Source organism: Coregonus lavaretus (genome assembly GCF_964263955.1).
Source record: "Coregonus lavaretus genome assembly, chromosome: 9".
Lineage (NCBI taxonomy): Eukaryota > Metazoa > Chordata > Actinopteri > Salmoniformes > Salmonidae > Coregonus > Coregonus lavaretus.
This window is the reverse complement of record NC_139996.1, coordinates 1,750,663-1,773,383: the sequence shown is the minus strand read 5'-3', so window position 1 is coordinate 1,773,383 and position 22,721 is coordinate 1,750,663. Positions and strand designations below refer to the sequence as shown.

The following is a 22,721-nucleotide window of genomic DNA, read 5'->3' as shown; positions in this document are numbered from 1 at the left end:
CTCTAAACAAGCTGCTGTATGTAGTGGTAGTGCTGCTCTAAACAAGCTGCTGTATGTAGTGGTAGTGCTGCTCTAAACAAGCTGCTGTATGTAGTGGTAGTGCTGCTCTAACCAAGCTGCTGTATGTAGTGGTAGTGGTAGTGCTGCTCTAAACAAGCTGCTGTATGTAGTGGTAGTGCTGCTCTAAACAAGCTGCTGTATGTAGTGGTAGTGGTAGTACTGCTCTAAACAAGCTGCTGTATGTAGTGGTAGTGGTAGTGCTGGTGCTGCTCTAACCAAGCTGCTGTATGTAGTGGTAGTGGTAGTACTGCTCTAAACAAGCTGCTGTATGTAGTGGTAGTGCTGCTCTAAACAAGCTGCTGTATGTAGTGGTAGTGGTAGTGCTGCTCTAAACAAGCTGCTGTATGTAGTGGTAGTGCTGCTCTAACCAAGCTGCTGTATGTAGTGGTAGTGGTAGTACTGCTCTAAACAAGCTGCTGTATGTAGTGGTAGTGGTAGTGCTGCTCTAAACAAGCTGCTGTATGTAGTGGTAGTGCTGCTCTAAACAAGCTGCTGTATGTAGTGGTAGTGCTGCTCTAAACAAGCTGCTGTATGTAGTGGTAGTGCTGCTCTAAACAAGCTGCTGTATGTAGTGGTAGTGCTGCTCTAAACAAGCTGCTGTATGTAGTGGTAGTGCTGCTCTAAACAAGCTGCTGTATGTAGTGGTAGTGCTGCTCTAAACAAGCTGCTGTATGTAGTGGCAGTGCTGCGTTGAGTCTGCTGTTCCATCAGGATGAAGACTTCCGCCGTACTGTTGTCAAGGCATTTCTATACAGTATTACTGACGGAAGATGCACAATATACAGAAAATACTGTCAAAGTGCAAGAAAAATTAAAACATTGTTTAATTTCAATAAAAAATGTAATAGCTAAAATGTAGTCATTGCATAAGTATTCACCCCCTTTGTTTATGCAAGAGTAAATTCGTTCAGAAGTACATTTTGGCTTAACAAATCACATAATAAATTATATGGACTCACTCTGTGTGAAATAATAGGGGTTGACATTATTTTTAAATTACCTTAGTCAAGCATTTCAAACACATATTCAACTACAACGACCACGGAGCTTTTCGAAAGCCTCGTAAAGGGCAGTGATTGGTAGATGGGTCTCAATAACCAATCAGACGTTGAATATCTCTTTAAGCATGGTCATGTTAATAATTATGCTGTGCATTATGTATTAAACCACCCAGACACATCGAAGATACAGTCGTCCTTCTGAACTGAGCTGCAGGACAGGAAGGAAACTGCTCAGGGATGTCACCATGAGGCCATTGGTGATTTTAAAAACAGTAACAGAGTTCGATGGCTGTGATGGGAGAGAACTGAGGATGGATCGACAACAATAATGACCTAAAGGACAGTGAAAAGAAAAACACATATAAACAAAATACAAATATTCCAAATCATGCATCTTGTATGCAACAAGGCACTCAAGTAATACTGCAAAACGCACATGGCAAAGGAATACACTTTTTGGCCTAAATGCGATGCCTTATGTTTGGGGCAAACACAACACATCACTGAGTAACTGCCTCCTTATTTTCAAGCACGGTAGTGGCTGCATCATGGTATGGGTATGATTCACATCGGCAAATACTGGGGAGTTGTTCAGGATAAATAGAAACGGATTAGAGGTAAGCACAGGCAAAATCCCAGAGGAAAACGTGGTTCAGTCTGCTTTACACCAGACACTGGGAGAGGAATTCACCTTTCAGCAGGACAATAACCTACAACACAAGGCCAAATCTACACTGGAGTTGCTTACCGAGAACACGGTGAGTGTTCTTAAGTGACCAAGTTACGATTTTGACTTAAATAGGCTCCAAGATCCCCAACAGAGCTTGAAGAAGTTTGAAAAGAATTATAGGTAAATATTGCACAATGCAGGTGTGGAAAGCTCTTAGAGACTTATCCACAATCCAGGTGTGGAAAGCTCTTAGAGACTTATCCAGAAAGACTCACCGCTGTCATTTCTGCCAAAGGTTTTTCTAATATGTAGAGCTGATGCAACAACTACAGTGAGTACACAAAACATTAAGAACACCTACTCTTTCCATGACAGACTTACCAGGTGAATCCAGGTGAAAGCTATGATCCCTTATTGATATCACTTGTTAAATCCACTTCAATCAATCATTGGAGGTGAAGGGGAGGAGACAGGTTAAATAAGGATTATTAAGCCTTGAGACAATTGAGACGTGGATTGTGTAAGTGAGCCATTCAGAGGGTGAATGGGCAAGACAAAACATGTAAGTGCCTTTTGAACAGGGTATGGTAGTAGGTGCCAGGCGCACCGGTTTGTGTCAAGATCTGCAACGCTGCTGGGTTTTTCACGCTCAACAGATCCTGTGTGTATCAAGAATGGTCCACCACCCAAAGGACATCCAGCCAACTTGACACAACTGTGGGAAGCATTGAAGTCAATATGGGCCAATATCGCTGTGGAACGATTTGGACACCTTGTAGAGTCCATGCCCCGACGAACTGAGGCTGATCTGAGGGGGGAGGGAGGGGAGGGAGGGGGTGCAACACAACATCATCCTAGCAGTTAGAGCGTTGGGACAGTAGCCGAAAGGTCGCCTGCTCAAATCTCCGAGCCGGCAAGGTGGAAATATCTGCCGTTCTGCCCTTGAGCAAGGCAGTTAACTCCAACAGAAGACGTTGATTAAGGCAGCCCCCTGCACCTCTCTGATTTAAGTTGAGTACACTAGGTTATCCCCCTTCCCTAGAGAGTATTTTGTATAGATCGTAGACAAAAAATGCCAATTAAATCCATTTGAATCCCACTTTGTAACACAATAACATGTGAAGAAACTGACTAGGTATCATGAAGAGGGGAGGGGAGGGGAGGGGGGGGATGTTCCCTTATGCTTGTTCCCATAGACACAGACGTGGCGCGCAGGAGGGGGGGGGGGGGGGGGGGGGGATGCTGGAAAGGGGGCCTGAGTGAAAACATGTGGGAACCCCTGGCTACAGCACAAACAGCCCTAAAGGCTACTGGAGAGACTGATGAGAAGATCATTATGCTCGCGCCGGTCGGTAGTATAGTATGGCATTGGTTAAAAATCTCCCTACCATCATATCTAAGCCAATATGACATCAATGTCACTAGCTAGCTACTCCATAGTCCAAGCGACAGGACACAACTCAAACTGTTATGCACTGACTGCAGAGTGCAAATGCAGAAAAACTCAACAGTTTCTAACATCCATAATACATTCCAGAACGTTCCTTCTCACTGCTGATCAGATCAACAGATCAACAGATCAACAGCCAAACTAACAACTCGGCCAGGTGTTGAATATTTGTCAACGACTCTGTGTGCACAATTGTGTGAACCAATCTACAATAAGGATTAGCCACAACAGTGGAATCTACAATAAGGATTAGCCGCAACAGTGGAATCTACAATAAGGATTAGCCGCAACAGTGGAATCTACAATAAGGATTAGCCGCAACAGTGGAATCTACAATAAGGATTAGCCGCAACAGTGGAATCTACAATAAGGATTAGCCGCAACAGTGGAATCTACAATAAGGATTAGCCGCAACAGTGGAATCTACAATAAGGATTAGCCGCAATAGTGGAATCTACAATAAGGATTAGCCGCAACAGTGGAATCTACAATAAGGATTAGCCGCAACAGTGGAATCTACAATAAGGATTAGCCGCAACAGTGGAATCTACAATAAGGATTAGCCGCAACAGTGGAATCTACAATAAGGATTAGCCGCAACAGTGGAATCTACAATAAGGATTAGCCGCAACAGTGGAATCTACAATAAGGATTAGCCGCAACAGTGGAATCTACAATAAGGATTAGCCGCAACAGTGGAATCTACAATAAGGATTAGCCGCAACAGTGGAATCTACAATAAGGATTAGCCGCAACAGTGGAATCTACAATAAGGATTAGCCGCAACAGTGGAATCTACAATAAGGATTAGCCGCAACAGTGGAATCTACAATAAGGATTAGCCGCAACAGTGGAATCTACAATAAGGATTAGCCGCAACAGTGGAATCTACAATAAGGATTAGCCGCAACAGTGGAATCTACAATAAGGATTAGCCGCAACAGTGGAATCTACAATAAGGATTAGCCGCAACAGTGGAATCTACAATAAGGATTAGCCGCAACAGTGGAATCTACAATAAGGATTAGCCGCAATAGTGGAATCTACAATAAGGATTAGCCGCAACAGTGGAATCTACAATAAGGATTAGCCGCAACAGTGGAATCTACAATAAGGATTAGCCGCAACAGTGGAATCTACAATAAGGATTAGCCGCAACAGTGGAATCTACAATAAGGATTAGCCGCAACAGTGGAATCTACAATAAGGATTAGCAACAGTGGAATCTACAATAAGGATTAGCCGCAACAGTGGAATCTACAATAAGGATTAGCCGCAACAGTGGAATCTACAATAAGGATTAGCCGCAACAGTGGAATCTACAATAAGGATTAGCCGCAACAGTGGAATCTACAATAAGGATTAGCCGCAACAGTGGAATCTACAATAAGGATTAGCCGCAACAGTGGAATCTACAATAAGGATTAGCCGCAACAGTGGAATCTACAATAAGGATTAGCCGCAACAGTGGAATCTACAATAAGGATTAGCCGCAACAGTGGAATCTACAATAAGGATTAGCCGCAATAGTGGAATCTACAATAAGGATTAGCCGCAACAGTGGAATCTACAATAAGGATTAGCCGCAACAGTGGAATCTACAATAAGGATTAGCCGCAACAGTGGAATCTACAATAAGGATTAGCCGCAACAGTGGAATCTACAATAAGGATTAGCCGCAATAGTGGAATCTACAATAAGGATTAGCCGCAACAGTGGAATCTACAATAAGGATTAGCAACAGTGGAATCTACAATAAGGATTAGCCGCAACAGTGGAATCTACAATAAGGATTAGCCGCAACAGTGGAATCTACAATAAGGATTAGCCGCAATAGTGGAATCTACAATAAGGATTAGCCGCAACAGTGGAATCTACAATAAGGATTAGCCGCAACAGTGGAATCTACAATAAGGATTAGCCGCAACAGTGGAATCTACAATAAGGATTAGCCACAACAGTGGAATCTACAATAAGGATTAGCCGCAACAGTGGAATCTACAATAAGGATTAGCCGCAACAGTGGAATCTACAATAAGGATTAGCCGCAACAGTGGAATCTACAATAAGGATTAGCCGCAACAGTGGAATTTGCGGTTCGCTAAAAAAGAAATAATAATAAAGTCTCCCAACTGAAAGTGATTGAAACAGATACAGATAGTGGTACAGCTAGGGGTACAGATAGGGGTACAGATAGGGGTACAGATAGGGGTACAGATAGTGGTAGAGCTAGGGGTACAGATAGGGGTACAGATAGTGGTACAGATAGGGGGACAGATAGGGATACAGATAGGGGTACAGATAGGGGTACAGATAGGGTACAGATAGGGATACAGATAGGGGGACAGATAGGGGTACAGATAGGGGTACAGATAGGGATACAGATAGGGGTACAGATAGTGGTACAGATAGGGGTACAGATAGGGGTACAGATAGGGATACAGATAGGGTACAGATAGGGATACAGATAGGGGGACAGATAGGGATACAGATAGGGGTACAGATAGGGGTACAGATAGGGATACAGATAGGGGTACAGATAGTGGTACAGATAGGGGTACAGATAGTCGAATCATGCCATATTTGGACTCCTTCTAACAAGGTCGGGATGTTATATAAATTCAACAAAATACAATAAATTGTTAATTTGACACACAAAAAAAACCAAATCATTTGAAATCACCCTGTGGATGTAATAGACTTTAGAATTGTATTGGGGACATCCTGATACCTATGGAGCTGTGAGGGGAACGGCACCTCCGTAACTTCAGGCTCTGATCAGTCCCTACACCCAAACGAGGGCACTGCGTTCATCCACCTCTGGCCTGCTGGCTCCCCTTCCTCTGCGGAAGCATAGTTCCCGCTCAGCCCAGTCAAAACTGTTCGCTGCTCTGGCACCCCAATGGTGGAACAAGCTCCCTCACGACGCCAGGACAGCGGAGTCACTCACCACCTTCCGGAGACATTTGAAACCCCACCTCTTTAAGGAATACCTGGGATAGGATAAAGTAATCCTTCTACCCCTCCCTTAACCCAACCCACCCCCCCCACCCAAAAAAAAAAAAAAGTTAAAAAAATTTATTTAAAAAAGAAATAAAAATAAAACATATTGTAAAGTGGTTATCCCACTGGCTATAAGGTGAATGCACCAATTTGTAAGTCGCTCTGGATAAGAGCGTCTGCTAAATGACGTAAATGTAAATGTAAAAGTAATACTGTACAGCCAAACCTATGGATTGCATTGGGGACATACTGATTCAGTGGCTTGCGAAAGGATTCATCCCCCTTGGCATTTTTCCTATTTTGTTGCCTTACAACCTGGAATTAAAATTGATTTTTGGGGGGTATCATTTGATTTACACAACATGCCTACCACTTTGAAGATGCAAAATATTTTCTAAACAAGCAATAAGACCAAAAAAACAGAACTCAGGAGAACTTGTCTCCTGAGTGGCGCAGTGGTCTAAGGCACTGCATCGCAGTGCTAACTGTGCCACTAGAGATCCTGGTTCGAATCCAGGCTCTGTCGCAGCCGGCCGCGACCGGGAGACTCATGGGCGGCGCACAATTGGCCCAGCGTTGTCCAGGGTAGGGGAGGGAATGGCCGGCAGGGATGTAGCTCAGTTGATAGAGCATGGCGTTTGCAACGCCAGGGTTGTGGGTTCGTTTCCCACGTGGGGCCAGTATAAAAATAAATAAATAAAATTGTATTCACTAACTGTAAGTCGCTCTGGATAACAGCGTCTGCTAAATGACTAAAATGTAATGTAAATGTTGAGCGTGCTATTCACCCCCCCCCCCCCCAAGTCAATACTTTGTAGAGCCACCTTTTGCAGCAATTACAGCTGCAAGTCTCTTGGGGTATGTCTCTATAAGCTTGGCACAGGGATTTTTGCCCATTCTTCAAGGCAAAACTGCTCCAGCTCCTTCAAGTTGGATGGGTTCCGCTGGTGTACAGGAATCTTTAAGTCATACCACAGATTCTCAATTGGATTGAGGTCTGGGCTTTGACTAGGCCATTCCAAGATATTTAAATGTTTCCCCTTAAACCACTCGAGTGTTGCTTTAGCAGTATGCTTAGGGCCATTGTCCTGCTGGAAGGTGAACCGCCATCCCAGTCTCAAATCTCTGGAAGACTTAAACAGGTTTCCCTCAAGAATTTCCCAGTATTTAGCGCCATCCTTCATTCCTTCAATTCTGACCAGTTTCCCAGTCCCTGCCGATGAAAAACATCCCCACAGCATGATGCTGCCACCACCATGCTTCACTGTTGGGACGGTGTTCTCGGGGTGATGAGAGGTGTTAGGTTTGCGCCAGACATAGCGTTTTCCTTGATGGCCAAAAAGCTCAATTTTAGTCTCAACTGACCAGAGTACCTTCTTCCATATGTTTGGGGAGTCTCCCACATACAGTGAGGGGGGAAAAGTATTTGATCCCCTGCTGATTTTGTACGTTTGCCCACTGACAAAGACATGATCAGTCTATAATTTTAATGGTAGGTTTATTTGAACAGTGAGAGACAGAATAACAACAACAAAATCCAGATAAACGCATGTCAAAAATGTAATACATTTATTTGCATTTTAATGAGGGAAATAAGTATTTGACCCCTCTGCAAAACATGACTTAGTACTTGGTGGCAAAACCCTTGTTGGCAATCACAGAGGTCAGACGTTTCTTGTAGTTGGCCACCAGGTTTGCACACATCTCAGGAGGGATTTTGTCCCACTCCTCTTTGCAGATCTTCTCCAAGTCATTAAGGTTTCGAGGCTGACGTTTGGCAACTCGAACCTTCAGCTCCCTCCACAGATTTTCTATGGGATTAAGGTCTGGAGACTGGCTAGGCCACTCCAGGACCTTAATGTGCTTCTTCTTGAGCCACTCCTTTGTTGCCTTGGCCGTGTGTTTTGGGTCATTGTCATGCTGCAATACCCATCCACGACCCATTTTCAATGCCCTGGCTGAGGGAAGGAGGTTCTCACCCAAGATTTGACAGTACATGGCCCCGTCCATCATACCTTTGATGCGGTGAAGTTGTCCTGTCCCCTTAGCAGAAAAACACCCCCAAAGCATAATGTTTCCACCTCCATGTTTGACGGTGGGGATGGTGTTCTTGGGGTCATAGGCAGCATTCCTCCTCCTCCAAACACGGCGAGTTGAGTTGATGCCAAAGAGCTCGATTTTGGTCTCATCTGACCACAACACTTTCACCCAGTTCTCCTCTGAATCATTCAGATGTTCATTGGCAAACTTCAGACGGGCCTGTATATGTGCTTTCTTAAGCAGGGGGACCTTGCGGGTGCTGCAGGATTTCAGTCCTTCACGGCGTAGTGTGTTACCAATTGTTTTCTTGGTGACTATGGTCCCAGCTGCCTTGAGATCATTGACAAGGTTCTCCCGTGTAGTTCTGGGCTGATTCCTCACCGTTCTCATGATCATTGCAACTCCACGAGGTGAGATCTTGCATGGAGCCCCAGGCCGAGGGAGATTGACAGTTCTTTTGTGTTTCTTCCATTTGCGAATAATCGCACCAACTGTTGTCACCTTCTCACCAAGCTGCTTGGCAATGGTCTTGTAGCCCATTCCAGCCTTGTGTAGGTCTACAATCTTGTCCCTGACATCCTTGGAGAGCTCTTTGGTCTTGGCCATGTTGGAGAGTTTGGAATCTGATTGATTGATTGCTTTTGTGGACAGGTGTCTTTTATACAGGTAACAAGCTGAGATTTGGAGCACTCCCTTTAAGAGTGCAGCTCCTTCAGGGTTAAATTTGGTCTCTTTGTTGCCTCTCTGATTAATGCCCTCCTTGGCTGGTCTGTGAGTTTTGGTGGGAGGCCCTCTCTTGGCAGGTTTGTTGTGGTGCCATATTCTTTCCATTTTTTAATAATGGATTTAATGGTGCTCCGTGGGATGTTCAAAGTTTCAGATATTTTTTTATAACCCAACCCTGATCTGTACTTCTCCACAACTTTGTCCCTGACCTGTTTGGAGAGCTCCTTGGTCTTCATGGTGCCGCTTGCTTGGTGGTGCCCCTTGCTTAGTGGTGTTGCAGACTCTGGGGCCTTTCAGAACAGGTGCATATATACTGAGATCATGTGACAGATCATGTGACACTTAGACTATATTTAACTAATTATGTGACTTCTGAAGGTAATTGGTTGCACCAGATCTTATTTAGGGGCTTCATAGCAAAGGGGGTGAATACATATGCACGCACCACTTTTCCGTTATATTTTTCATTTCACTTCACCAATTTGGATTATTTTGTGTATGTCCATTACATTAAATCCAAATAAAAATCCATTTCAATTACAGGTTGTAATGCAATAAAATTGGAAAAAACGCCAAGGGGGCTGAATACTTTTGCAAGGCACTGATACTGTACAGCCTAACCTATGGATTGTGCACCCATGAAATGGGTTATCAGCCGACTCCGTGACATTCACAGAGTATGTGGACACCCCTTCAAATGAATGGATTCGGCTATTTCAGACACACCCATTGCTGACAGGTGCTTAAAATCGAGCACACAGTCATGCAATCTCCATAGACAAACATTGGCAGTAGAATGGCCTTACTGAAGAGCTCAGTGACTTTCAACGTGCCACCGTCATAGGATGCCACCTTTCCAACAAGTCAGTTCGTCAAATGTCTGCCCTGCTAGAGCTGCCCCTGTCAACTGTAAGTGCTGTTATTGTGAAGTGGAAACGTCTAGAAGCAACAACGGCTCAACCACAAAGTGGTAGGCCACACAAGCTCACAGAACGGGACCGCTGAAGCACGTAGAGCGTAAAAATGGTCTGTCCTCGGTTGCAACACTCACTACCGAGTTCCAAACTGCCTCTGGAAGCAACGTCAGCACAATAACTGTTCGTTGGGAGTTTCATGAAATGGGTTTCCATGGCCGAGCAGCCGCACACAAGTCTAAGATCACCTTACGCAATGCCAAGCGTCGGCTGGAGTGGTGTAAAGCTCGCTGCCATTGGACTCTGGAGCGGTGGAAACGCATTCTCTGGAGTGATGAATCATGCTTCACCATCTGGCAGTCCGACGGATGAATTTGGGTTTGGCGGATGCCAGGAGAACGCTACCTGCCCCAATGCATAGTGCCAACTGTAAAGTTTGGTGGAGAAGGAATAATGGTCTGGGGTTGTTTTCATGGTTCGGGCCCCTTAGTTCCAGTGAAGGGAAATCTTAACGCTACAGCATACAATGACATTCTAGACGATTCTGTGCTTCCAACTTTGTGGCAACAGTTTGGGGAAGGCCCTTTCCTGTTTCAGCATGACAATGCCCCCGTGCACAAAGCGAGGTCCACGCAGAAATGGTTTGTCAAGATCGGTGTGGGAAAAACTTGACTGGCCTGCACAGAGCCCTGACCTCAACCCCATCGAACACCTTTGGGTTGAATTAGAACACCGACTGCGAGCCAGGCCTAATCGCCCAACATCAGTGCTTGACCTCACTAATGCTCTTGTGGCTGAATGGAAGCAAGTCCCCGCAGCAATGTTCCAACATCTAGTGGAAAGCCTTCCCAGAAGAGTGGAGGCTGTTATAGCAGCAAAGGTGGGGACCAACTCCATTTGAATGCCAATGATTTTGGAATGAGATGTACGACGAGCAGGTGTCCACATACTTTTGGCCAAGTAGTGTACGTAGAGTTTAAACAAATATTAGCATCTTAGCTCTTATTGTGATCCATTGAATCCATTGTTTCATCGCCTCCAACACATTCAAAGCGTCGCGGCCATTTGAGACTGAAAAATCCGAAACCAGCCAAAAGTTTGGACACACCTACTCATTCAAGGGTTTTTCTTTATTTTTACTATTTTTTTACGTTTTACGTTGCCAAGAGTGTGCAAAGCTGTCATCAAGGCAAAGGGTGGCTACCTGAAGAACCTAAAATATTAAATATATCTTGATTTGTTTAACACTTTTTTGGTTACTAAATGATTCCATATGTGTTATTTCATAGTTTTGATGTCTTCACTATTATTGTACAATGTAAAAAATTGTAAAAGTTAAGAAAAACACTTAAATGAGTAGGTGTGTCCAAACTTTTGACTGGTAGTGTTCATATTGACCAACTATGGTTTGCATGCCCTGCCTAAGGACCCTATCATAGACCATAGACTGATGGTTGGTCCCCAGTGGTGGTGAGTATACTGGTAGCTAGACCATAGACTGATGGTTGGTCCCCAGTGGTGGTGAGTATACTGCTAGCTAGACCATAGACTGATGGTTGGTCCCCAGTGATGGTGAGTATACTGCTAGATCACTGTTCTTGTGATCATTTTGACCCCACGGGGTGAGATCTTGCGTGGAGCCCCAGATCGAGGGAGATTATCAGTGGTCTTGTATGTCTTCCATTTCCTAATAATTGCTCCCACAGTTGATTTCTTCAAACCAAGCTGCTTACCTATTGCAGATTCAGTCTTCCCAGCCTGGTGCAGGTCTACAATTTTGTTTCTGGTGTCCTTTGACAGCTCTTTGGTCTTGGCCATAGTGGAGTTTGGAGTGTGACTGTTTGAGGTTGTGGACAGGTGTATTTTATACTGATAACAAGTTCAAACAGGTGCCATTAATACAGGTAACGAGTGGAGGACAGAGGAGCCTCTTAAAGAAGAAGTTACAGGTCTGTGAGAGCCAGAAATCTTGCTTGTTTGTAGGTGAACAAATACTTATTTTCCACCATAATTTGCAAATAAATTCATTAAAAATCCCTACAATGTGATTTTCTGGATTTCTTTTTCTCAATTTGTCTGTCATAGTTGACGTGTACCTATGATGAAAATTACAGGCCTCTCTCATCTTTTTAAGTGTGAGAACTTGCACAATTGGTGGCTGACTAAATACTTTTTTTCCCCCACTGTAATTACTTCTGCAAAAGCACCTTGATCCAACCGCTCACGCACGATGATTTATTGACTAGCGCTATTTTTTTTTGCAGAGGCCAGAGCATACCATCATTTGGTTGTCGTCTAGCTGTATTTGTATAATTCATACAATTATCAAACGACACAGTAGAGAGACCCCAGAGACAGTCAAAATGCTCCAAACCTCTATTGGTGATATTGACATCATTCAATAGCAAAACAGACAGAAGGAAAAACTAAAAAGAGAATTGGTTTGTTACAATGATGCATATCAAGCGACAATGATCTCTTAAATAGCATAGAATTACTAAAGAAATATCATACGACAATAGCAATGCATATTCATGAATCAACTAAAAATAATATATAGAGGAAATAATAAATAATACTAACTGTGTACACAGGAAGGGAATAGGGGCTAACAGAACGTGGGATAGAATAACGGGAGAAAAGCCACAATGGCCCAATCCACACTACAGTGCCTTAACAGAGCCAAGCTGTACTGGGCTGGCCTGGTTCCACATCCACCAAAAGTTGCTGAAAAAGTCCTGGAAAAGAGCAATGTGAAAAGAAAAAAAAACCCAAGCCATCACAGTACCGTTCAGGTTGGCCCTATAGTGTGGATGAGGCGTATGATGAAGCTGTCACAGACCATTCTCTGTCAGGTATTCAATAGGCATTACAGCACAGTCACACTGAGCAACAAAGCGTCTCATCAGACCACAGGGGCAGTTATAGAGCCACTGGACTCTGGGGTGATCAGACCACAGGGGCAGTTATAGAGACACTGGACTCTGGGGTGAGTGAGAGGAGAAAGAGAGAAGAGACTGCACGAGATCGCAGGTATGAAAAGCCATGCGGTTTGTTCTCTGTTCCAAAACAAATGCAACTTCAATATACTCGGTTTTGTTTTCCTTTGATGTCTTGGTGAATTGTGAGAAGAAAATAAAAGTAATAGATACACCCTGCATGAAAATATAAAAAGGTACCATAGCAATAAACTGGATTTAAATAACTTTGTCCTCATTCCCCCCCCCATAATGTAAATTTGCTGTGGGTAACTATGAGAGCAATTTCAATACTATTTTACTAATATTTATTCTATGTGAAAACAACTAAGGATGGACACTGCAAGAAAACGAGGTTTCCTGTAGCTCAGTTGGTAGAGCATGGCGCTTGCAACGCCAGGGTTGTGGGTTCGTTTCCCACGGGGGGGGGCCAGTTTGAAAAAATGTATGCACTCACTAACTGTAAGTCGCTCTGGATAAGAGCGTCTGCTAAAATGACTAAAATGAAAGAGATGAGAGAGGAGCAGAACCCAGAGCAACCACAGTAGTGGATCTATAACCAGCCTGTGTATAGCCTGGGTACCAGTCTGTCTGTGCTGTCATCCCACTCCTTGTGATAGCAGACAGACTGGTCCCCAGGCTAGCCTGCGTATTCCCAGTGGCAACAATAACATGTAGCAGGGGATACAATAAGGAATGCTTTTAAAAACAGCACACATTGATCCAACAGAACTCAAAAAGCATCATAAATAATACCTTGAAAATAATTAAATACAATATTATTGACCACAGTATGAATTAATGTTTGAAAGAAAAAATAATAAAAAATAAATCTACAGTGATGAACGAAACAAACAAATGGACAGATTCTCCTCTGGCTCCGAAAGCACCGTCGAAACGCGATGAGACAAAAATAATGCCGTCGACATGGAATATTAAAATAAGTACAAACGAAGTACAAAAAGGTAGTATATAATCAAGGGGGACCACGTGAAGAAAGAGGGTGTGAAAAAATCTTCAGTATCCACAGAAAAATATCAACTAAAGTTACTCATCATCATCGGGAGCTTATTTACATAATAAGTCAAATTGAAAATAGATTGTTCCTCTCTGTACATAGCATAGTTTCCTTCTCCTTTATTTTAACTTCTTTCGTCGTCCCCTTCTGTTTATATTTTCTCCCTCAAGTTGTTTTTTAGTTCTGTGTGGACAACACCCCCCCCCCCCCCCCCTTCCCTTCAGTCTAGCGAGATCACGTCTGGTATGGAGCCATATATGACGGCTGCGTCAGACCTGCTCGAGTGGCTATCCCTGTCTCCATCTCTCTCTCTTAAACTATTAGATGAAACAAGACTGGAGCTGCTGCCGCTGTTGCTGCCCCCGTTGGCTGCTGCCAGGGCGCTGCTCCCGCCCCCTGGGGTCCCTGGTTGGTCCAGGAACATCTGGGAAGAGCTATAGGGCAGGAAGCGGTTGAGGAGCAGGTCGTGGTCGTCTGAGGCCGAGGCCGCCGCTGCTGCAGCCATCACCATGTTGTAATGCTACAGACAGGAGAGAGAGGAGGGAGGGTCATCACCATGTTGTAATGCTACAGACAGGAGAGAGAGGAGGGAGGGTCATCACCATGTTGTAATGCTACAGACAGGAGAGAGAGAGAGGAGGGTCATCACCATGTTGTAATGCTACAGACAGGAGAGAGAGAGAGGAGGGAGGGTCATCACCATGTTGTAATGCTACAGACAGGAGAGAGAGAGAGGAGGGAGGGTCATCACCATGTTGTAATGCTACAGACAGGAGAGAGGAGGGAGGGTCATCACCATGTTGTAATGCTACAGACAGGAGAGAGAGGAGGGAGGGTCACCACCATGTTGTAATGCTACAGACAGGAGAGAGGAGGGAGGGTCATCACCATGTTGTAATGCTACAGACAGGAGAGAGAGAGAGGAGGGAGGGTCATCACCATGTTGTAATGCTAGAGACAGGAGAGAGAGGAGGGAGGGTCATCACCATGTTGTAATGCTAAAGACAGGAGAGAGAGAGAGGAGGGAGGGTCATCACCATGTTGTAATGCTAGAGACAGGAGAGAGAGAGAGGAGGGAGGGTCATCACCATGTTGTAATGCTATAGACAGGAGAGAGAGAGAGGAGGGAGGGTCATCACCATGTTGTAATGCTAGAGACAGGAGAGAGAGAGAGGAGGGAGGGTCATCACCATGTTGTAATGCTACAGACAGGAGAGAGAGGAGGGAGGGTCATCACCATGTTGTAATGCTACAGACAGGAGAGAGAGAGAGGAGGGAGGGTCATCACCATGTTGTAATGCTACAGACAGGAGAGAGAGAGAGGAGGGAGGGTCATCACCATGTTGTAATGCTAGAGACAGGAGAGAGAGGAGGGAGGGTCATCACCATGTTGTAATGCTAGAGACAGGAGAGAGAGGAGGGAGGGTCATCACCATGTTGTAATGCTACAGACAGGAGAGAGGAGGGAGGGTCATCACCATGTTGTAATGCTACAGACAGGAGAGAGAGAGAGGAGGGAGGGTCATCACCATGTTGTAATGCTACAGACAGGAGAGAGAGAGAGGAGGGAGGGTCATCACCATGTTGTAATGCTACAGACAGGAGAGAGAGAGGAGGGAGGGTCATCACCATGTTGTAATGCTATAGACAGGAGAGAGGAGGGAGGGTCATCACCATGTTGTAATGCTACAGACAGCAGAGAGAGGAGGGAGGGTCATCACCATGTTGTAATGCTACAGACAGCAGAGAGAGGAGGGAGGGTCATCACCATGTTGTAATGCTACAGACAGGAGAGAGAGAGAGGAGGGAGGGTCATCACCATGTTGTAATGCTACAGACAGGAGAGAGAGGAGGGAGGGTCATCACCATGTTGTAATGCTACAGACAGGAGAGAGAGAGAGGAGGGAGGGTCATCACCATGTTGTAATGCTACAGACAGGAGAGAGAGAGAGGAGGGAGGGTCATCACCATGTTGTAATGCTACAGACAGGAGAGAGAGGAGGGAGGGTCATCACCATGTTGTAATGCTACAGACAGGAGAGAGAGAGAGGAGGGAGGGTCATCACCATGTTGTAATGCTACAGACAGGAGAGAGGAGGGAGGGAGGGTCATCACCATGTTGTAATGCTACAGACAGGAGAGAGAGGAGGGAGGGTCATCACCATGTTGTAATGCTACAGACAGGAGAGAGAGGAGGGAGGGTCATCACCATGTTGTAATGCTACAGACAGGAGAGAGAGGAGGGAGGGTCATCACCATGTTGTAATGCTACAGACAGGAGAGAGGAGGGAGGGAGGGTCATCACCATGTTGTAATGCTACAGACAGGAGAGAGAGGAGGGAGGGTCACCACCATGTTGTAATGCTACAGACAGGAGAGAGGAGGGAGGGAGGGTCATCACCATGTTGTAATGCTACAGACAGGAGAGAGAGAGAGGAGGGAGGGTCATCACCATGTTGTAATGCTACAGACAGGAGAGAGGAGGGAGGGTCATCACCATGTTGTAATGCTACAGACAGGAGAGAGAGAGAGGAGGGAGGGTCATCACCATGTTGTAATGCTACAGACAGGAGAGAGAGGAGGGAGGGTCATCACCATGTTGTAATGCTACAGACAGGAGAGAGAGAGAGGAGGGAGGGTCATCACCATGTTGTAATGCTACAGACAGGAGAGAGAGGAGGGAGGGTCATCACCATGTTGTAATGCTACAGACAGGAGAGAGAGAGAGGAGGGAGGGTCATCACCATGTTGTAATGCTACAGACAGGAGAGAGAGGAGGGAGGGTCATCACCATGTTGTAATGCTACAGACAGGAGAGAGAGAGAGGAGGGAGGGTCACCACCATGTTGTAATGCTACAGACAGGAGAGAGAGGAGGGAGGGTCATCACCATGTTGTAATGCTACAGACAGGAGAGAGAGGAGGGAGGGTCATCACCATGTTGTAATGCTACAGACAGGAGAGAGGAGGGAGGGTCATCACCATGTTGTAATGCTACAGACAGGAGAGAGAGGAGGGAGGGTCATCACCATGTTGTAATGCTACAGACAGGAGAGAGAGGAGGGAGGGTCATCACCATGTTGTAATGCTACAGACAGGAGAGAGAGAGAGGAGGGAGGGTCATCACCATGTTGTAATGCTACAGACAGGAGAGAGAGGAGGGAGGGTCATCACCATGTTGTAATGATACAGACAGGAGAGAGAGGAGGGAGGGTCACCACCATGTTGTAATGCTACAGACAGGAGAGAGAGAGAGGAGGGTCATCACCATGTTGTAATGCTACAGACAGGAGAGAGAGAGAGGAGGGAGGGTCATCACCATGTTGTAATGCTACAGACAGGAGAGAGAGGAGGGAGGGTCACCACCATGTTGTAATGCTAGTCTGGTTCTAGTCTGTGAAGTCATTACCTGATGGTTGTCTGGTTCTAGTCTGTGAAGTCATTACCTGATGGTTGTCTGGTTCTAGTCTGTGAAGTCATTACCTGATGGTTGTCTGGTTCTAGTCTGTGAAGTCATTACCTGATGGTTGTCTGGTTCTAGTCTGTGAAGTCATTACCTGATGGTTGTCTGGTTCTAGTCTGTGAAGTCATTACCTGATGGTTGTCTGGTTCTAGTCTGTGAAGTCATTACCTGATGGTTGTCTGGTTCTAGTCTGTGAAGTCATTACCTGATGGTTGTCTAGTTCTAGTCTGTGAAGTCATTACCTGATGGTTGTCTAGTTCTAGTCTGTGAAGTCATTACCTGATGGTTGTCTGGTTCTAGTCTGTGAAGTCATTACCTGATGGTTGTCTGGTTCTAGTCTGTGAAGTCATTACCTGATGGTTGTCTGGTTCTAGTCTGTGAAGTCATTACCTGATGGTTGTCTAGTTCTAGTCTGTGAAGTCATTACCTGATGGTTGTCTCCCTGGAGGAAGGAGAAGAAGTTGAGGTCCAGGTCGCTGGGGGTGTGGTAGTAGTGGCTGTAATCCTGTATGAGGGGGGGAGGAGGGGGGATGTAGCTGGTCTCAACAGGAGGCATGCTGGGAGCTCTGGCCACCGGAGACGCCTGGCTGTGGAGGTTCAACACTCTGTGGAGAGAACAGAACACCAGGTCAGAAAAGGGGTGTAGACAGACAGTAGTCTGGATGGTGTTCAGCAGGACCAAAACAGACAGTAGTCTGGATGGCGTTCAGCAGGACCAAAACAGACAGTAGTCTGGATGGCGTTCAGCAGGACCAAAACAGACAGTAGTCTGGATGGTGTTCAGCAGGACCAAAACAGACAGTAGTCTGGATGGCGTTCAGCAGGACCAAAACAGACAGTAGTCTGGATGGTGTTCAGCAGGACCAAAACAGACAGTAGTCTGGATGGTGTTCAGCAGGACCAAAACAGACAGTAGTCTGGATGCTGTTCAGCAGGACCAAAACAGACAGTAGTCTGGCTGGCGTTCAGCAGGACCAAAACAGACAGTAGTCTGGCTGGCGTTCAGCAGGACCAAAACAGACAGTAGTCTGGATGGCGTTCAGCAGGACCAAAACAGACAGTAGTCTGGATGGCGTTCAGCAGGACCAAAACAGACAGTAGTCTGGATGGCGTTCAGCAGGACCAAAACAGACAGTAGTCTGGATGGCGTTCAGCAGGACCAAAACAGACAGTAGTCTGGATGGTGTTCAGCAGGACCAAAACAGACAGTAGTCTGGATGGTGTTCAGCAGGACCAAAACAGACAGTAGTCTGGCTGGCGTTCAGCAGGACCAAAACAGACAGTAGTCTGGCTGGCGTTCAGCAGGACCAAAACAGACAGTAGTCTGGATGGCGTTCAGCAGGACCAAAACAGACAGTAGTCTGGCTGGCGTTCAGCAGGACCAAAACAGACAGTAGTCTGGATGGTGTTCAGCAGGACCAAAACAGACAGTAGTCTGGATGGTGTTCAGCAGGACCAAAACAGACAGTAGTCTGGATGGCGTTCAGCAGGACCAAAACAGACAGTAGTCTGGATGGCGTTCAGCAGGACCAAAACAGACAGTAGTCTGGATGGCGTTCAGCAGGACCAAAACAGACAGTAGTCTGGATGGCGTTCAGCAGGACCAAAACAGACAGTAGTCTGGATGGCGTTCAGCAGGACCAAAACAGACAGTAGTCTGGATGGCGTTCAGCAGGACCAAAACAGACAGTAGTCTGGATGGCGTTCAGCAGGACCAAAACAGACAGTAGTCTGGATGGCGTTCAGCAGGACCAAAACAGACAGTAGTCTGGATGGCGTTCAGCAGGACCAAAACAGACAGTAGTCTGGATGGCGTTCAGCAGGACCAAAACAGACAGTAGTCTGCCTGGCGTTCAGCAGGACCAAAACAGACAGTAGTCTGGCTGGCGTTCAGCAGGACCAAAACAGACAGTAGTCTGGCTGGCGTTCAGCAGGACCAAAACAGACAGTAGTCTGGATGGCGTTCAGCAGGCCCAAAACAGACAGTAGTCTGGATGGCATTCAGCAGGACCAAAACAGACAGTAGTCTGGATGGTGTTCAGCAGGACCAAAACAGACAGTAGTCTGCCTGGCGTTCAGCAGGACCAAAACAGACAGTAGTCTGGATGGCGTTCAGCAGGACCAAAACAGACAGTAGTCTGGATGGCGTTCAGCAGGACCAAAACAGACAGTAGTCTGGCTGGCGTTCAGCAGGACCAAAACAGACAGTAGTCTGGCTGGCGTTCAGCAGGACCAAAACAGACAGTAGTCTGGCTGGCGTTCAGCAGGACCAAAACAGACAGTAGTCTGGCTGGCGTTCAGCAGGACCAAAACAGACAGTGGTCTGGATGGCGTTCAGCAGGCCCAAAACAGAAAGTGGTCTGGATGGTGTTCAGCAGGCCCAAAACAGACAGTAGTCTGGATGGCGTTCAGCAGGACCAAAACAGACAGTAGTCTGGATGGCGTTCAGCAGGACCAAAACAGACAGTAGTCTGGATGGCGTTCAGCAGGACCAAAACAGACAGTAGTCTGGCTGGCGTTCAGCAGGACCAAAACAGACAGTAGTCTGGATGGCGTTCAGCAGGACCAAAACAGACAGTAGTCTGGCTGGCGTTCAGCAGGACCAAAACAGACAGTAGTCTGGCTGGCGTTCAGCAGGCCCAAAACAGACAGTAGTCTGGCTGGCGTTCAGCAGGACCAAAACAGACAGTAGTCTGGATGGCGTTCAGCAGGACCAAAACAGACAGTAGTCTGGCTGGCGTTCAGCAGGACCAAAACAGACAGTAGTCTGGCTGGCGTTCAGCAGGACCAAAACAGACAGTAGTCTGGATGGCGTTCAGCAGGACCAAAACAGACAGTAGTCTGGATGGTGTTCAGCAGGCCCAAAACAGACAGTAGTCTGGATGGTGTTCAGCAGGACCAAAACAGACAGTAGTCTGGATGGCGTTCAGCAGGACCAAAACAGACAGTAGTCTGGCTGGCATTCAGCAGGACCAAAACAGACAGTAGTCTGGATGGCGTTCAGCAGGACCAAAACAGACAGTAGTCTGGATGGCGTTCAGCAGGCCCAAAACAGACAGTAGTCTGGATGGCGTTCAGCAGGACCAAAACAGACAGTAGTCTGGATGGCGTTCAGCAGGCCCAAGACAGACAGTAGTCTGGATGGTGTTCAGCAGGCCCAAAACAGACAGTAGTCTGGATGGCGTTCAGCAGGCCCAAAACAGACAGTAGTCTGGATGGCGTTCAGCAGGACCAAAACAGATAGTAGTCTGGATGGCGTTCAGCAGGCCCAAAACAGACAGTAGTCTGGATGGCGTTCAGCAGGACCAAAACAGACAGTAGTCTGGATGGCGTTCAGCAGGACCAAAACAGACAGTAGTCTGGCTGGCGTTCAGCAGGACCAAAACAGACAGTAGTCTGGCTGGCGTTCAGCAGGACCAAAACAGACAGTAGTCTGGCTGGCGTTCAGCAGGACCAAAACAGACAGTAGTCTGGCTGGCGTTCAGCAGGACCAAAACAGACAGTGGTCTGGATGGCGTTCAGCAGGCCCAAAACAGACAGTGGTCTGGATGGTGTTCAGCAGGCCCAAAACAGACAGTAGTCTGGATGGCGTTCAGCAGGACCAAAACAGACAGTAGTCTGGCTGGCGTTCAGCAGGACCAAAACAGACAGTAGTCTGGATGGCGTTCAGCAGGACCAAAACAGACAGTAGTCTGGCTGGCGTTCAGCAGGACCAAAACAGACAGTAGTCTGGATGGCGTTCAGCAGGACCAAAACAGACAGTAGTCTGGCTGGCGTTCAGCAGGACCAAAACAGACAGTAGTCTGGCTGGCGTTCAGCAGGCCCAAAACAGACAGTAGTCTGGCTGGCGTTCAGCAGGACCAAAACAGACAGTAGTCTGGATGGCGTTCAGCAGGACCAAAACAGACAGTAGTCTGGCTGGCGTTCAGCAGGACCAAAACAGACAGTAGTCTGGCTGGCGTTCAGCAGGACCAAAACAGACAGTAGTCTGGCTGGCGTTCAGCAGGACCAAAACAGACAGTAGTCTGGCTGGCGTTCAGCAGGACCAAAACAGACAGTAGTCTGGATGGTGTTCAGCAGGCCCAAAACAGACAGTAGTCTGGATGGTGTTCAGCAGGCCCAAAACAGACAGTAGTCTGGATGGTGTTCAGCAGGACCAAAACAGACAGTAGTCTGGATGGCGTTCAGCAGGACCAAAACAGACAGTAGTCTGGCTGGCATTCAGCAGGACCAAAACAGACAGTAGTCTGGATGGCGTTCAGCAGGACCAAAACAGACAGTAGTCTGGATGGCGTTCAGCAGGCCCAAAACAGACAGTAGTCTGGATGGCGTTCAGCAGGACCAAAACAGACAGTAGTCTGGATGGCGTTCAGCAGGCCCAAGACAGACAGTAGTCTGGATGGCGTTCAGCAGGCCCAAAACAGACAGTAGTCTGGATGGCGTTCAGCAGGCCCAAAACAGACAGTAGTCTGGATGGCGTTCAGCAGGACCAAAACAGATAGTAGTCTGGATGGCGTTCAGCAGGCCCAAAACAGACAGTAGTCTGGATGGCGTTCAGCAGGACCAAAACAGGCAGTAGTCTGGATGGTGTTCAGCAGGACCAAAACAGACAGTAGTCTGGCTGGCGTTCAGCAGGCCCAAAACAGGCAGTAGTCTGGCTGGCGTTCAGCAGGACCAAAACAGACAGTAGTCTGGCTGGCGTTCAGCAGGACCAAAACAGACAGTAGTCTGGATGGCGTTCAGCAGGACCAAAACAGACAGTAGTCTGGATGGCGTTCAGCAGGACCAAAACAGACAGTAGTCTGGCTGGCGTTCAGCAGGACCAAAACAGACAGTAGTCTGGATGGCGTTCAGCAGGACCAAAACAGACAGTAGTCTGGATGGCGTTCAGCAGGACCAAAACAGACAGTAGTCTGGCTGGCGTTCAGCAGGCCCAAAACAGGCAGTAGTCTGGCTGGCGTTCAGCAGGACCAAAACAGACAGTAGTCTGGCTGGCGTTCAGCAGGACCAAAACAGACAGTAGTCTGGATGGCGTTCAGCAGGACCAAAACAGACAGTAGTCTGGATGGCGTTCAGCAGGACCAAAACAGACAGTAGTCTGGATGGTGTTCAGCAGGACCAAAACAGACAGTAGTCTGGATGGTGTTCAGCAGGACCAAAACAGACAGTAGTCTGGCTGGCGTTCAGCAGGACCAAAACAGACAGTAGTTTGGATGGTGTTCAGCAGGACCAAAACAGACAGTAGTCTGGATGGCGTTCAGCAGGACCAAAACAGACAGTAGTCTGGCTGGCGTTCAGCAGGCCCAAAACAGGCAGTAGTCTGGATGGCGTTCAGCAGGACCAAAACAGACAGTAGTCTGGATGGCGTTCAGCAGGACCAAAACAGACAGTAGTCTGGC

At 46.7% G+C, this 22,721-nt stretch overlaps 1 protein-coding gene across 1 annotated transcript in view; it reads right to left on the bottom strand.

The window, feature by feature from the left end:
* Nucleotides 1-14,079: 14,079 nt before the first annotated feature.
* The window catches only part of LOC311135441 (E3 SUMO-protein ligase PIAS1-like), a 29,453-nt gene continuing 20,811 nt past the window's right edge, over nucleotides 14,080-22,721 (bottom strand). Inside the window, exons 11-12 of the mRNA XM_084169395.1 lie at nucleotides 17,750-17,980; nucleotides 14,080-14,380 (exon numbers count right to left, since the gene is read on the bottom strand). Coding sequence (XP_084025521.1) covers nucleotides 14,081-14,380; nucleotides 17,750-17,980 — 531 coding nt within the window. The 3' untranslated portion in view covers nucleotide 14,080. The remainder of the gene's footprint in view (nucleotides 14,381-17,749; nucleotides 17,981-22,721) is intronic.